The 15,903-nt window shown below is 39.3% G+C and overlaps 1 protein-coding gene across 1 annotated transcript in view; it reads right to left on the reverse strand.

The window, feature by feature from the left end:
• Positions 1-1,950: 1,950 nt before the first annotated feature.
• CPZ (carboxypeptidase Z) overlaps positions 1,951-15,903 on the reverse strand; it is a 35,265-nt gene continuing 21,312 nt past the window's right edge. Inside the window, exons 7-11 of the mRNA XM_030948264.1 lie at positions 12,814-12,972; positions 8,545-8,680; positions 7,322-7,461; positions 4,611-4,710; positions 1,951-2,756 (exon numbers count right to left, since the gene is read on the reverse strand). Coding sequence (XP_030804124.1) covers positions 2,401-2,756; positions 4,611-4,710; positions 7,322-7,461; positions 8,545-8,680; positions 12,814-12,972 — 891 coding nt within the window. The 3' untranslated portion in view covers positions 1,951-2,400. The remainder of the gene's footprint in view (positions 2,757-4,610; positions 4,711-7,321; positions 7,462-8,544; positions 8,681-12,813; positions 12,973-15,903) is intronic.

Genomic DNA, 15,903 nt, shown 5'->3' on the forward strand with positions numbered 1-15,903 from the left:
TTCTTTTCTTTTTCTTTTCTTTTCTTTTCTTTTCTTTTCTTTTCTTTTTCTTTTCTTTTCTTTTCTTTTTTTTTTTTTTTTCTTTTCTTTTCTTTTCTTTTCTTTTCTTTTCTTTTCTTTTCTTTTCTTTTCTTTTCTTTTCTTTTCTTTTCTTTTCTTTTCTTTTCTTTTCTTTTCTTTTCTTTTCTTTTCTTCTCTTTTCTTCTCTTTTCTTCTCTTTTCTTCTCTTTTCTTTCTAAAAGCACCAATGAATAAGTCCTAAATCTCATCTAAAGTAAAATGGATTTTTTGGAGCTACTTAGTCATTCTACCAGTCTTCTCCACCTCCAAGGGAACTAAAGACGGAAGAATTGCTCTTATGAACGAGATTAAATAGCTCCAGAAGACTGAAGCGCACTTTTTCCCAAGAGCCTCACAGTTACTTCAATGAAGTTTAATACATCCCTTCTATACAGGCTGTTGAGTGTGAACCTGCAGAAGGTTCTGATCTTAACTTTTTCTCTGCTGGACACCTCTTCTTATGACTGAGGTGGGGAGAGAGGCTATCCTTATTCTTGCTCTCTCATACTGTTTTCACTACCATACCATAAGTGGTATAGCAGTACAGCAAACTACTTTTTCAAACTGTCTCCAAAATAAAATATCTTTACTCAGAAATCATATTTCCCAAGTCTTGACTCTCATCTACTTTTTCAACTCAGGATTGCAGGAAAAAAGTGGATTTTCTGCACAGTCATTCTGTTTTGCATTTGAGCAGGCTTGGGTTTGCTGTGATCACTTAAAAAAATTCTAAATAGGTCTGTGAGAATTTAGGAAGTACTTGGAGAACACATCTTTCTAATCATGCAACAAATTATGTGCTTAATAAGTGCAGCTAATACTTAGCAATTTAGCATATTGTTCTGATTTTGTTAGCTTCACCACTGTTTTCACAGGAAGCTGGCTTTGAAAAAAATTACCAAAGAAAACAGTACTAATACCTATTACTGGAAATAAAGTCTGGAGGTGTATCTCCTGCTCAATTTTCTTTGGCATATTTAGGGTTCAGAGCTCCTTTAACTTGGCAAGCCTGGGCAAGGAACACTTATCCATGTCCATGCAGTACATTCACTCCCATATAATTACTTTTTGTTAATGCTCTGAAATAATTTTCTTTCATTTTAACATAGTCTCCAGTCCTGCAGACATCCAAGCACATGAATAACAGACTCCTAACTTCAATCAGATTACAACTGGGAATAAAGTACTTAGCCATGTGCAGCATCTGGTTGCAGAATTAAGATCATTCATCTCTTGGGTCTTCCTAGGAAGCAGCAGAACAAGATATGTGCATGTGGACTATGGGGCTCATGCAATGGGGCTGCTTCACCTAAGATGAGCAAAAAAAGTTTTTAGAATTCATAGGGCAATCCACACAGCTAATCCAGCAGCTCCTGCAGAAAGTAAATCAGCTCCAACAATCACACCATTCAAGCAGTGTGGCATTTAGAGGAGGAAATACAGTCTATATAGGGAGTTCATTAACAGTCCAGGCTAAAAGGTGTGGGCCTATGTGTTTCATCAAAATCAAGGACTTTTCTTTAATACATATCACCTTAAAAAATACATTTCATCTGATATTTGAGAGAGGACAGCATCTTGCAAGACCTGTTCACTGTTCACTGAACTTTACTCAAGTATCTTGAAAAGAAGTTTGATTTCTTTGATGTCTGTAAGTTTCATTTACATGTACATAGGCTCATAACAGTGCATGATGTTAAAAACCTCAGTGTAATATGTCAGCCTTGAACCTAAATTCCTCATGAATTATCTCATGTATTTTTCTATGTCTACACACATTTATAGTATGTATTTTCAGCAGTAAAGGCATTTTCCAGTATTTTGCTAAATACATTAAAAGCTTATTTTTAAATTTGTAAAAACATTTAAAATTTTAAAAAAAGACCTTATATTTTGAGCTGTTATTAGAAGAAGTAATGAACTTAATATGCTAATGTAAAAAGGGAAAATAAAAGAGTTTTCTGAATGTTGTTTTTAGTGTGTTATCATTAATGTATTAAAACATGTACAAAAATGCATTAAAGGATCAGGAATATTTTCCTGCAGGTACTTAGAACCTAATAAATAATGAATGTGATGATTAACTACATGGGCAGAAGTACAGAGCATTACCAAGAAAAAACCTTCATAAAATCTGCCCTTTGAATGGATGTGCACCATTGTTTTTAATACTTAAAAGCCCACTTGAATATACTCAGTTGTGTGTGAAGAGAAAACAAAAGAAGCAAGCGTGCTTGAATTAATATTATATTTTCAAATGAAACATTTAAATATTGCCAAGAGCAGCGCGGGTGTCTGGAAGGGCAGCGGAGCGAGCCGAGAGGAGCGCGGCGCCATCCCTCAGCGCTGCTTGAGCAGCCACAGAGGTTTGTGCAGGTCCAGGGAGCTGAAGTACGACCACCACCACGGCTTCTCCCTGCCTGCCGCGGACCCTCCTCGAGCCTCGGCCTGCCCGTGCTGGGCGTGAGGGTCAAAAAGTTCCAGCGGGTCCTGAGGGTTGTAGGCGTCCTCCATGGAGCGCCGGAGCAGCTTGCTGGGCCAGGCCTCGGCGGGCCGCAGCACGAAATCCACGCGGCCGGCCTGCTTCATCCTGGTGGGGATGGTGACCCTCTTCATCACCCGGCTGTAGCCCGGCGCCTGGGCGCTGATGATGAACGTCCCCGGAGGCAGGAGCCGCCAGTAGTCGCCGTCAGCAGCTTGGGAAAGGGACAGGCACGACAAAAACAAGGTCGGTTTTTCACCTCGCATCCCCTGTAGCTGCATGCTCTACCTTAGATGGCAGCTAAGGGGTAGGCCATAGAAGCAGCTCAGATTTGGGAAAATGTTTGAAGGCAAACTCTAGATGACATAAAAGAGACTTTGCCTGTGAAAACTTGGCCCTTGGGAGGTAATGGAGTAAAATTCACATATAAAATGTCACTACCTGCTGTTTCTGTATCACAGCAAAGAGATGCTTTCCTTCACGCTGCTTTTCCCAAGGGTACAAGGAATAACTCCCAAAGAAATCAATTTAAAACTAAGTGAAACTTAAGAAAACTTGGTCCTTGGGAAGTAATGGAGTAAAAATCACATACAAAATGTCCCTACCTGCTGTTTCTGTACCACAGGAAAGAGATGCTTTCCTTCATGATGCTTTTCCCAAGGGTACAAGGAATAACTCCCAAAGAAATTAATTTAAACTAAGTGAAACTTAAGAAAGCGAAAGCAGAGTCCAGGCTGCAATATATACACACATATATATTTAGAATGTCTAAAGAGCTAAGAAATCCCTATTTTAATTAAATTACACTCAATTCCTTTGCAGACATTCTCGCATGTAAGACTATGGACTTGGAGCTGCAGCTGGTATGAATTGCCATTAGTGTAAAATGGGTGTAAATTTCCTCCAGCTGAAGGCTAGACCCTGCAGGGAGAAGCAGGGAGCTTTAAAACTGAAAAATTTATTCCTTATTTTATATTTCCTTTATTTTGAATGGCAAGTCTCTTAGTTCAGTTAGTGTTGCATTAATACTATTTTCTCATGGAATTTCTTAGTTCTTTTTAACACTAAAATCAAAAAACTTTTTAACCATATGGCATTTTTAACTCCACCTAACTCAGAGCAAATATTCTCTTTCCTACAGTATAAACATATTTTTATTTAATTCTTAATCCTGTAAGGTCCACTGCCAATGGGAAGCCATTGTCTGAGAAGAAGTTTGAAAAAGACCCTAATTCATGCCAGTCTCCCACCAGCCTCCATAATCTGCATCATCTCCACTATTGTATCCCCTCTAGTGCTAGTTTTTTTGAAAGCTGGAAAACATCCACTACATTATAAGCCATTCTGGCTTTCCAAATTGATTCAACAACAATCATTAGACCAAAATGTAACCATTCATATCTTCTGTTTTGCACTGCTATGGCCTACCCTGTTCTCACTGAAATCAATAATAAAAAGAAAGCATTGATTTCAGTGACAGCCTAAGAGCTCAGAACTTTATGACTGTGAAAAATAACAGTTATATATGCTCCAATATATGTTTATCAGTTAGTCACATGGATAAAGTGGACATAATTCAATGTTCTTATAATAAGTGTGCCAAAAATTGCACATATTCATGTGTTTCCACATGAACAGGAAAGGTTGTAGACCCTTCAATTTCTGCAATTATTCTAGTTGTGAAAATCAGAGGGGATCCTACTGCACTACCTACAATGTGTTCACAATATCTCAACTAACTTATTCCATCAAGGCTCCACATCTCCACATGCTGAGTTACAGCCCCTGAGCAGAGCTGTTGCCATATTCCCCCAAATTAGCTTTGGTGGGCAGCAGACTGTTCCAGGTGAAATTTTTCACATCAAGAGCTCCATCATCCCAGAGACAGGACAGACTTAGCAGTCAGCTTAACATGTCTTCTCTCTTGTTATTCCAGAAGAGAACCCCCACCTGAGCCTTCTGTTTTCCATTAAGGTGTCATTTCTACCAAACATGGCAATACTTTTGCAGGTTAAGCTGCCAGTACTTTCACTCTGCCCCAGGAAAAATCTTAAACCAAAAATATTACCTGTGGTGACATCATGCTGAATGCCCCTGACTGAAATACGAGCATTTTTTATTGGGTTGCCAAACTTATCAGACACAATTCCTTTTATCCCCCGATGAACCTGGCAAAGCAAAGCAGAGTTAGATGGGAGGCACTGCAATACCACCTCCTCATCACAAGGAAACCTTTGTAGAGAGGAAACAACTGTCAGAAAGTTCACCCCATTCAGAGCTCTCAGGAGATAATACCCCTTCAGATCACACTGCCTATTTAGGGAGTCCCAAGGGGACTGAGGGAAAGGGAAAATGGAACCAGAGCTTTTTTGGGATAGGTATGTGGCTCTGCTTGGAGAGACCCTTCTCTGCACAAATCACTGGCACCTTGTGGTCTGACCACTATTTAAACACTGTTTCTGAATGTCTGCCCTGGACACAGAACCACAAAGAAATGAAAAGTTAAGGCTTTCAAAACCAATCTGGTGCCCTGAACACAATGAGAAGGCATCACTTCAGGTACTTGTGACTCATCATCACTCTGCTGCCTACACTTCACTGCCTGTCAGAATGTCATGACAGCAGTGTGTATGACAGCCATTTCCCCTTCTCTACAAGCACAGAACTGAGCTGCTTGAGCTGTTGAGAAATGTGCTTGGTGACAAACTAAAGAGCAATGTGATTTTTTTCACACAAGGAGGTGCACTAACAGCTACACTGGACGTTCAATAAAATAAAACAAAACAGAAAAAAAGTTCAAAGTATTAAAAATTAAGCCTCTTAAGGTTCTCTTTTTACAGTGTTCCAGATTTAAAATATTTTATATCTGGAAAGGTATATGACCTTTTTTAAGTGAAAAATAATTCCATTTTGATTTTTTCTATGAACAGCTATGACCAATTTGGGTTGTTCTTTACTTCCCCAACTCCTCTTTTCTCTTCTATTCACTTTCCCTTTCTCAGTACCCTTGCCACAAGAGAAGAATAGAAAAAAGCACAAAGCATCAAAACAATGGGAAAAGCACATTTGCTTTTCTGATGGAATATAGAGATGTTTAAAAATAATCATTAAAGTATTCAACTTCACAGTAATTAATAATACAACATCTGAAAAAAATAAGTCTAGTCTAGTGAGAGCAGTTTTTAATTTAAGGTGAGGCTGTGTTGTCACAGCTCTTGCTAAACAGCTGTTCCATATACTGAGTTGAGCTACTCACTGCAAAGTTTAGGACCAACTCAATATAAGGATTTGAAAACTATCCCTTAAATGATGCACTGCAGTTTGCTTTGCAGCATGAACTTGGGGATTTACCATATGGATAGAGAGTAAATATGGTCAGAAGAGTCATCTAGGACTCAAATTCAATTTACAGTGTAGACATACTCAAAGTAGTATGACCTCATCCAGCTTCAATACTAATTTTGCAATTATAACATGACAGGATAAAAATGAAAAAACTAAAATTTCTTTCTCAATCTTGCTTTGGTTTGCTTTAGTAAATGTACTATTTTTCATTTTTCCTCAAATCAGTGTCACATGAGTTTGGCAGGGTGTTTTGATATTGCTTCTGATGGGGAGAAGAGATCAGTGTTTAGGAAAATTAATTCTACTTCTGTGTGTTGAGCCAAGTATATTTGTACACACACCAAACAGCCTGGAATATATCAGAATAAGAAAAGTTTGAATTGGTTATGGCAGACTTAATCCTTATCGTGGGTAATTCAGTCATCCTTATCTGCAAAGTTGTTTTGCTTACTGTCCTGCATTTACTCAAAAAGCTTTTCCAGCACAGACTTCTACAGTATCTCACACTATAAAATCTTTACATCTTGAAGACTTCAATTGTAATATATATGGATTTAACCCAGCTCCATTTGGATTCACTAAAACTCATTTTCATCAGACAGCTGTAAAACGAAATGAGTTTGGTGGTCTGTACTGTAGACTTTATTGAATGATAATACTTACCACAAGTAGCAATAGGTTGCTTAGAAAGGCCATAAAAACACTCCTAACAATTTTAAATTACTGCATACTCTGTCAAAATAAGGCATGACAGAAAGCTAATCTACTAATGGCTGAGAGAAAGATGAGCAACTTCTGTTTCTGTGCTCACTTACTTATTGTCAGTGAGGTATTTGTTTTTGCTGAGCTTAAACTTATTATTAAAAATGACATTTAAGTGGCACGTTTGAATGTTCAGAGACACACAGTTCTTCCTTTAGAAGATTTGGCTTGAGGTTTTTAATAACTACTTTCATAAAGAAATCAAGATGGAAAGTGTGTAAATAGCATTTCTAGCAAGATTTTAGCTGAATCTAAATTTCTTGCTGTGGGACAGTAGGGTAGGGTATGGTAAGCTCTCTGGAGAGCAGATCTTATTGCTTAAGTCTTCAAAAGGAAAGTTGATTCATACTTTTCTGAATATTAAGGTTTTCTCTAGTGCTAAAATTGTGGATGGTTGATGAATAATGCTCCCCAAAGTATTCACAGATAATTCCCTTTCTCACTATTTTCAAGGCCTTTGCAGTCCTCAATCTCAACCCCTTCTGCAGCATAGACAAAATACCACCTGTGTGTCCTGCTAGATAAACTAAAGCACTGGGGTCCCTGGAGGAGTGTGGTGTTTGATTCAGCATTGTTCAAGAGTTAACCAGGAAAACAGCAAAGAAATTCATTTTGACAAAGAATGAAAAAGAAAAACAGAAAGCAAAAAGGTCTGTAAAAGCAGAGCAGTACCATTTCCATGTAATTCAGAAGGGCACCTTTGTTTTCATGCCAGATTGTAAACAGTTCTTCCTCCAAAGGAAACTTTTCACATCCTACCTCGACAGTAACTTCAAAGCAATTTGTGTGAAGGTAATTAAAATCTGCCATACCTACAGGTTTAAAAAGAAAGAGGACAGCTCATGAACAGCCGTGTAGCTTTTAGCTGGAACTTTGCTGCTGCAGTCAGCTGAATGTTGTCCCCATGGGTGTGGGCTATTATACGGTAAAAAGTGCTTGCAAATATATAAAAAGTGTTCAACAAATTCAGAATTCTATAACTTGTTTCAACTATAAAAACTAATGACCATGACACTCCTTTCAGGCAAAAAAGCATAATTTTATATTATTATTCACCAGGCCAAGAAGTAGCAATAGAGCAATAAAGATTGGTTAATCACAGTAACTGTATAATCAGCTGTATCAGAGGTGATTGCCAAGGGTCACCAGAACAAAAATGACCTTTTGACATTATTATGTTCAAAACTGTTTCTGTACAAAAGACATTGGATATAATTTTGGGAAGAAAGTAAGCCAAAGAGATCTAAACCTAATTCTCACGCATGCCCCAAAGCACTCCAAATGTCTAGTTTCAACATAATTATTTGGGGATCCAGCTGGGTTCTATTGGAAAACACAAGTGAAGCGCTGCTGAAAATTTATGAACACTGATATTTTATCCATGCCAGTATTGAAGGAATTCTAAAGAAAACAAAATACTATTATTGGGGAAATCAAATTAACAGTGGAAGCACAAATGAATTGCATGTTTGTCTCTGTTGTAGTTTTCCCTGAAAACAGAATTTATTTAAACATATGAGGAAGCAGCACATGCATTGTCTACAAGATGGATTCAAACTTATGAGGCTAAGGAATGAGAGCATAGCATTAAGAATTTATTTCTACAAGTCAGGTTTGAAAATAAAAATATTATATTATATGGTATAACAACTTTGACCCTTGCATAACTTGTTAATTTTCCTCAAGTCCCATTGGGGTTGAATGCATCCCATGTTAACTGCATAAAAACATTACCAACATAGATTTACTACTTAAATCCCCTAAAAATTATATTTTGCATGGGTAGGACCTTAACCAAACTGAAATGAATAAAATCATTTTGTTCAAACCCTGGTGTCTTATAAAGGTCACACAGAGGTTTTACCTCACTTGATATGATGGTAAAGTGGTTTTACCTCCAGTGAAGCTGTACCACTCAGCACCATTTATAATACCTCCACGTTTCACAAAATTCCCACCACAGCGGAGTTCAGACCGGTCTGAGATGACGGGGTGTGCATCTGCATAGGCTTTAGCCAGCATCTTGAACACCTGTAACAGACATGATTGGAATATCTTTGCTTTTACAAACTGTTTGCCATTGCTGTTATTAACTATTGCTGTTGTCAGTCCAGACAATGAGCCACCCTGTGCCCTCGAGACTGAAGGAGGTGATGAACTGCTCAACAAGTTTTGCTTGTTGTGAAGAAATTTTGATTTGTCTTCTTCTCTAGAGTTCTTCTCTTCAATCCAATATATTTATCCAGGGACAACATATTAAATAACAGTGGATTTTTTGAGACTTGGCTTCAATCTACCACCTGGGGCAGGAGCAAAGGACATTTTTGTTGTACTTCAAGTCCCAGTTTTTAAAGTTGAAATTTAGGCCTGCTTTATGTTTTGTTTTAGTTTTTGATATTTTTTACCCTTCAGCTCAACTAAATCTTCACACTGAATGCTGCTGTTTAAAATAGTCAGTGTCAATTTGCTTTGCACTCATCACTCACACAGGAAAACCTGCCAGTTTGATCTCAAAGAGAGCTCCTTCTGTGTGGGGCAGAAACCATTCCAAAAAGTGAAGGATAGGATGTGATGATGCAGGATGTCACCACTGATTTCCAAAGTGTGTTGACACTGATGAAGAGCAGAGCAGACACCACGCAGAAAGGAACAGTGGCAGAACATGTAGTGAAGACAGAAGAAAGAGCAGTTATCTGAAGAAACCATTTATTTGAATCATGTTCCTGCCCTTCTTCTCCAATGGTTATTCCAACTTTATATAAAAATCCTCCCTCTCCTTTTTGTCTATTTGGACCTTATCTTCTAAGGGAAGACTCAGATTTCAACACTGAAATTACAGCAGTTATCAGGTGCTACTTGATACTACTATTCATTATCATGAGTTTCATTCCATATTGCTTTTAAGACAGTGTGTGCAAGAAGTTTGGTGGCTAAAATCCGAGGTTTCAAAGTGCTAAAGCTTTAGTTTTAGCACTTTAGTGCTAAAGGATTAGTGCTAAATCCTAGTTTTACAAGTTTAAAGCTTTATCCTAGTGTTATCATCAAGGATAAAGACCCAAATGATCAAGCATACAACATTGACTGATATTTGTGATTGTTTCTAATAATCACATGGCTTAGCCAATTACGGGATCAGGTTGGTGAGCAAGGAAAGGTGGAAAGACATTTTAATGTAAGTGTAAAGATACTTTACTGAAATACTTCTGATGACCAGAAACTAAAAATTCAGACAATATAAAATGCTTTTGCAACTCCCTTAAGTTTCTATGTGTCTAAATATTGCTCAGACCAGCAAATTGTGTCCTTCAAAGTTTTGCTGAAAAGAAATAGATGTTAATTAAATATGTTAAGAAGAACTTTCACTGCCAATAGTTCAGTGCCAGGCTCAATATCTTTAATTTCAACAGGAATTTGGGTCGCAGTTCTGAACATTCCATGGAAGGTATTTATTATAAAGTTTAGAAGGTGCCAATGTGAGTTAGGAGTATGATCCTCACCTTTTACAAAGATATCTGCAGATATCCTATTCCCAGCGACCAAGCCTCCTCTTGTTTCATACCAAGAGGCATAAGGCTTTTGCCTGGCCAACAGTTCAAGTGAAGGAAGGCCAGTGGTAGTGAGAAGAGGAAAAAAAAGTTCCTGGATAACAATACATTTGTTATCACTTAGAAGCTAATGTATGACCAGTCATGGACCTCAAGGAAACTTAGATTTTTAGGTATAATATAGAGGAACAAAAAGGGGAAAAACAGAGGAATCCTTTGGCAGTGACTTTGGCAGTGTGAGGTTTCACTCAGTAAAGTGAGGTCAGTGCTGTTACCTCAGCCAGCACTTTTACCCCACTGACCATCACAGGTTGGGTTTTTCATGGGGAGGGAAGGGAGTGTTTCAGCTCACCAAAGGGAGTGAACTTGACTTGGTGTGGACCTTTCTGCTCTGGTGAGCAGAGTCATCATTTCAGTTTCTTGTTAAAAAAAAAAAAAGTTAAAACATCCATCTCCACAAACCCCGAAATATGGGAAAGTTTCTAGGTGGGCTGAATCAGATGCAAGAATGTGAGTGTAAGGACATGGTCCAGCTTTGAGACTCCTTGCTCTCAGCCAGTACTGCCACGGGTTGTGTGCAGGTCAAAAAGAGACTTGAAATCTGCAGTGTCTTGGAGCAGAGAAGAGGATCCTTGTGCTTCCACCCATGCACCATGATGGACATGGGGAGGTGGAAGCACAGATGCATTTTCAAATGAGGAAACATGGTTTGAATATATTTCTCAAAATCTGATTTTTTAATATCTGGCTATCATCTGCTCTGCAGCATTTCACCCTGGTCTGCAAATTTCCCCTTGCACAGCGAATGTAGCAGGTCAGCATTCAGAACAATAGTTATGGCCAATGTATGGCAGATAACCAAACTGCTGTATTTTGGGATGCAGGTTGTCTGACAGCAGCAGCTGTAGATCACATTACTTAAATGCAGGTCACTTCACTGGTACAGGGTTTATATATTTCTGTGGAAAATTTCAAGTGATACTGACAGGGCTGTTAAGATTTCTTGTGCTGAGTCATTTGAAAAATCAGTTTTTCACTGAAGACATCCCCAGCCCAACCTTGCATGTTCTAAACCTCCAGATTTGTAGCCAAATTCCCAGAATTTGCAGTCACTGACTATGCAGCAGTCACCTGTATAGGGTTCCCTGTCCCTGTGTTGAAAGTCAGGAGTTCCATTAGGGTTTGTCCAGCTGTGCACTACACTGGGATAGACCCCTTTGCCTGTGTGGCTGCATCCTTCCACTCAAAATACACGTGCTGTCCCTGAGTGGAAAAGATGGAAGTACTGCTGTACTTCCATTCCAGGGGTGAACTGCTGGATGAAGCACACATGGCAATAGTCCTTCACCACCTATGCATAGGGCAGCCCTAGCCCAGGCAGTGACATGTAAAAGCATAATTTTACGATTTCCCCAGTTCTCAGCAAGAGGTTCTGCAGCTTGCATTAGCACCCACCAGATATTTCTTACACAGGCTTGTTGCTGTGCAGTGCCTGCTTAATTTTACTGCTAAATCATTGTCATACACATATAGTCATAGGCACTGTACAGCTCAGAAGAAATGGATTGATACAGAAAATGTTTAACAGTCATACATCTTTAAATATTTAATATGTGTTAGTGAGAACTGTCATTTCAGAAGAAGTCAGCCCAGAGATATGCTCAAAGATAAAGGATGCTTCAAGTCAAAGATCAACTTCTGACTATTTTCAACTGTTCTTTGTTTATATAAAGAACCATTTTTCTTAAGAGGCCAGAGACATTTTTAGCTCAGCTAGAAGGCTGAAAAGCTAGCTGTTCTCCTGGTGGGCATGTCAGCAATGAATACTAGATTGAGGAAACCAAAGGGAAATAGGAAAGATGGCAAAAAATTTCACAGAAGATTTACAGTGAGTCCCAAATGGGGAACTTTCCAGGGACAAGAGGTGGAAACCAATCCCATTCGTCTGACCTGGAATAAATGTTACAAGGCTGCCACCATATGGCAACAAATCTTTTTTCCCCTCAGTCTTTATGGATTCCACAAGAAAATAACACTGCTGGTCAGGCTTGTTCCTTTTCTTCTGGAAACCAGTGGTAAAAATATCACAGCCTACTCCCTTAAAAAATTAAAACGTGGATTTTTCTAATCTGTGCTTTATGAAACCATATTTGGCCTCACAAAAGATAGGTAAAGCTTTCCAGACCAAGCTGATAGAGAGTTAACAATCCTATATTTTAAAGTACATTAAGTAAGTGTATAAATTAGAGTCACACAGTATTCTGAGTTGGAAGGAATCCACAAGGACTATCAAGTCCAAGTCTTAAGTGAAAGACCTCTGTGGGGATTGAGCACTTGACCTTGGAATTATTAGCATCAGCTTTACCCAAATGAGCTAAAATCATATTGTGTATATATATATATGTATATATATATATATGTATATATATATATATATATACATACTCTTGGATTATGTATATAAATATTTTATTTATACATATTTAATACATAAATGCATATATATACCCACATATGCACATGATCTAAATTAATTAAAGTTTGTTATTTATTAAAAGTAAATGTTTCCATAGTTTCACAAATTGAACCAACATCCTAACCCTGCAAAAGCGACATTACCTTCTCATCAGGTGTAGGGGAGAACATTTTTTCTTCCAGAGGATGCCTTGAATAGTCATAAGGATAGGTCACAACCAGCTCACCTCCATGCAGGCTGGCAGAGAGCACAAATGGGATAGACCTCAACCACTTCATGACTGCTTTTGTCTCAGGGGCCACCTGAAATCCAGAAAAAAAAAAAAAAAAAAAAAAAAAAAAAAAAGCTGTGACTAGCCATGCAACTCCAAAGGGATTTGATCCTCTGCAGGATGAAGCCCAATGGAGAAGAGACTGTGTCAAAAAGAGAATGTTGAAGCTCTTTGGCTTTTCCAGCCCAAAAGTACTGGGGAAAGAAAATCTGTTTTCATCATGGAATGGGTGATACACATTGTTCATTGTGGAAAGTCTGGAACAAAAAAGGAAATAGAACATTTGACAGAAGAAGAAAGTTTTCATTACAGTGACATTTTCAGATGATGATGGCAGTAATTTTGGCTGGAAAACTTGTGGCATTTGATCACTACTTACCTAACTCCCTAACTAATTTCATTTTTGAATCAGCAGGATTGACTTTAAATGGATAAACTGGAATAGGGGGGTAAATTTGCCATTCTCATCCCTTGTTGAAAATGCATTTGCTATCCTTAGGTGCAGGTTAATCTGTAAATAAATGAAAACTAATACGTATAAAGCACAGCAATGCCTGCAGTTTGCCTGCACTGAACTGTGGCAGATAAGTCACCAAATTTAGGTGTTTTGACAGTCCCCCTTCAGTAATAGCGGCCAAGGGAGAGGGCAGCAGACTCCAAGAGATGTTCAGGCAGCCGGCACGCAGGAGACTCCTTCATCCCGTTTCTGAGGAGGAATTTCCGGGCCCTGCTCCGGTGTTGTTTCATTCTCAGGGATAACAGTGGCATCTGGTGGCCGGTCCCTGCAAGCCCAGACTCACGCCAGGGCCCCCGGAGAGCTGAGGCTCCTTTCCTTGCAGCTGGGGAAATTACCTGGAGAAAGCCTGAGGAGGGCAGAGGCTGCTCATCTGGACCCTGCACCACTGCAGGTCTGCAGGTTTTATAAAAATGAGAAATACCTGTTATGATGAAGTTAGTCCAGCCTCTATTTAGGGCTGCTTTAGGGATTGCTTATCGCCCTTTGCTTTGACTCAGCTGTCAGAAAACCAGGCAGCCAGGGCTCCAGAGCACTAGTGACTAACTGTGCAGGGAAAAAACATCCAGAACAAACAAGAAAAAAACTACCAAACCAACTGAATAAAGCCCCAAAAGACCTATATACTTGGGTTTCAACAATAGCAATTCCTGTTTTCTTTGGATCACTCCCTAATCTACTGTTGTTAAAAAAACCTTTGGGGATCCACAAACCCAGGTGTGGAGCACAGAAAAACACTGTGAAGGTGCACCATGCTCCTTCAATGAGGCAGAAAGCCAAGGAAAAAGCCATGTCTAAACACAGTTTTTTACCTGGAATGATTTAAGACGATCTTGCCCTGTCGGCTCCTGATCTAAGCAGGAGACTACCTCCCTATAGATGCCATAGTTTTTAAATTAGTCCTTCTAGTGTTTGGGTTTCCTTAAAATGCCCTTCTATAGCTATTGAGATAAATGCTACTCTGTAGCTTTCAACTTCTGCATTTTAAACAGGCAACCTGAAAAATGGGATGTATCAGGTAAAGTCTGATCAACGGAGGAACACACAGAATGCACTTTGCACACCAGAAGCCTAATCAAAGGTTTTTTACATAATAGGGAAGATTAAATATAGAGTTTCCACGAAGGCCATGACATGGAATAAAATTATTAAAAAATGCAGATAAAGGGCATTCCAAAAGGAAAAGACTTTTAGCAGTCTCACACACCCACTCACAATGCAGAAGTGGGAGAAGAAAGCAGCCCCCAGGCTTCCTGACAAGAAACATGGCAGCGTCCAAAGAATGCTATCTGCACCAAAGGATTTGTTTTTCTGGCCTTTGTACAGTGCCCTGGGATGACCTGATCATGACCTTTATCCCAGTAGTGCTTTGGACTGAACCAGCCACTTCCACTTGCACCCTGCAAGTCCATCCTTTGAGCCCATCTCTTCTGAAGAGAAGACCCAGAGGCCTTGTAAGAGGCTGTAAGTGTGACTGCATGGATTGGGCACTTTGGGAGTTTCTCAGGGTGGTTGAGCACCTGGAACAAGCTCACACCTTCCAAGTCCATAGCACCAGCCCTTCTGAGGAGGTTGCTGCCCCAAAATCCCATCAGCTCCCTGTCCTGCTGCAGCTGCCCCAGCTCCTGCTGCCCAGCCAGAGAGGCCACGCCTGACACAGCCTCAGCCCTGCTTTCAAACTGCAGCCTTGGGCCTTGACAGGATTTTTAAGTTGCTTCTGCAATTCAGTGAACAAGGGTAAAATACACAGTTTTATTTGAGAGCTCCTGGTTTCAGTTGTTCATCCTGATCAGCCAACTGGTTAAGCAGATACCTGCATAAGCCCCAAGACAGTGCTGTCTCACAGAGCCAGTGTCTTACTGAAGTCAATGTTGTGACAAAACAGGAGTTTCAATGTTGCTATTTTTATGCTAATAACATTTCAGTGACATGAAATGAGCATATTCTGGTTCAGCTCCACTGGATGATAGCAGGTGTTATCTATGCCACTCTGGCCTTTGACTTTTCCTTTAATGTGGGTTTTGTGGAGTCTAATTTTTTTTTTTTCACCGGGGCTTTTGCTTTTAAGTTAGATGAGATCAATTTTAAAGTATCCATCTCACAAGAACAATTCAGAGCACAACTAGAAAACAGGGAAATTATTTCTGCATGACCACAGAGAAGGGCTACTACCCTTTCTAAACCTGAATCTCATTTCTTCAATTATACTGCAATTAGTCACTGTCTCCATGGCTTTCAAAGATTTCTCTTTCTCCCTTTAAAAAGCAGCCAGACTAATTTTCTTAAAGAGTATGCCAGCCTCCACTGGCATAGACTTCCGAATTCTGTTTGAACCAAGACAATTGAACTATATTTGAGATGTAGCCTGTGGTCTGTCTGTCTGAGCCCTCAGACCACTTATTACAATAATTCATAAAAGAGGGGAACAAAACACTCTAAATGATGCCA

This window comes from Camarhynchus parvulus, chromosome 4 (assembly GCF_901933205.1).
Source record: "Camarhynchus parvulus chromosome 4, STF_HiC, whole genome shotgun sequence".
In the NCBI taxonomy this organism is placed as follows: Eukaryota; Metazoa; Chordata; class Aves; order Passeriformes; family Thraupidae; genus Camarhynchus; species Camarhynchus parvulus.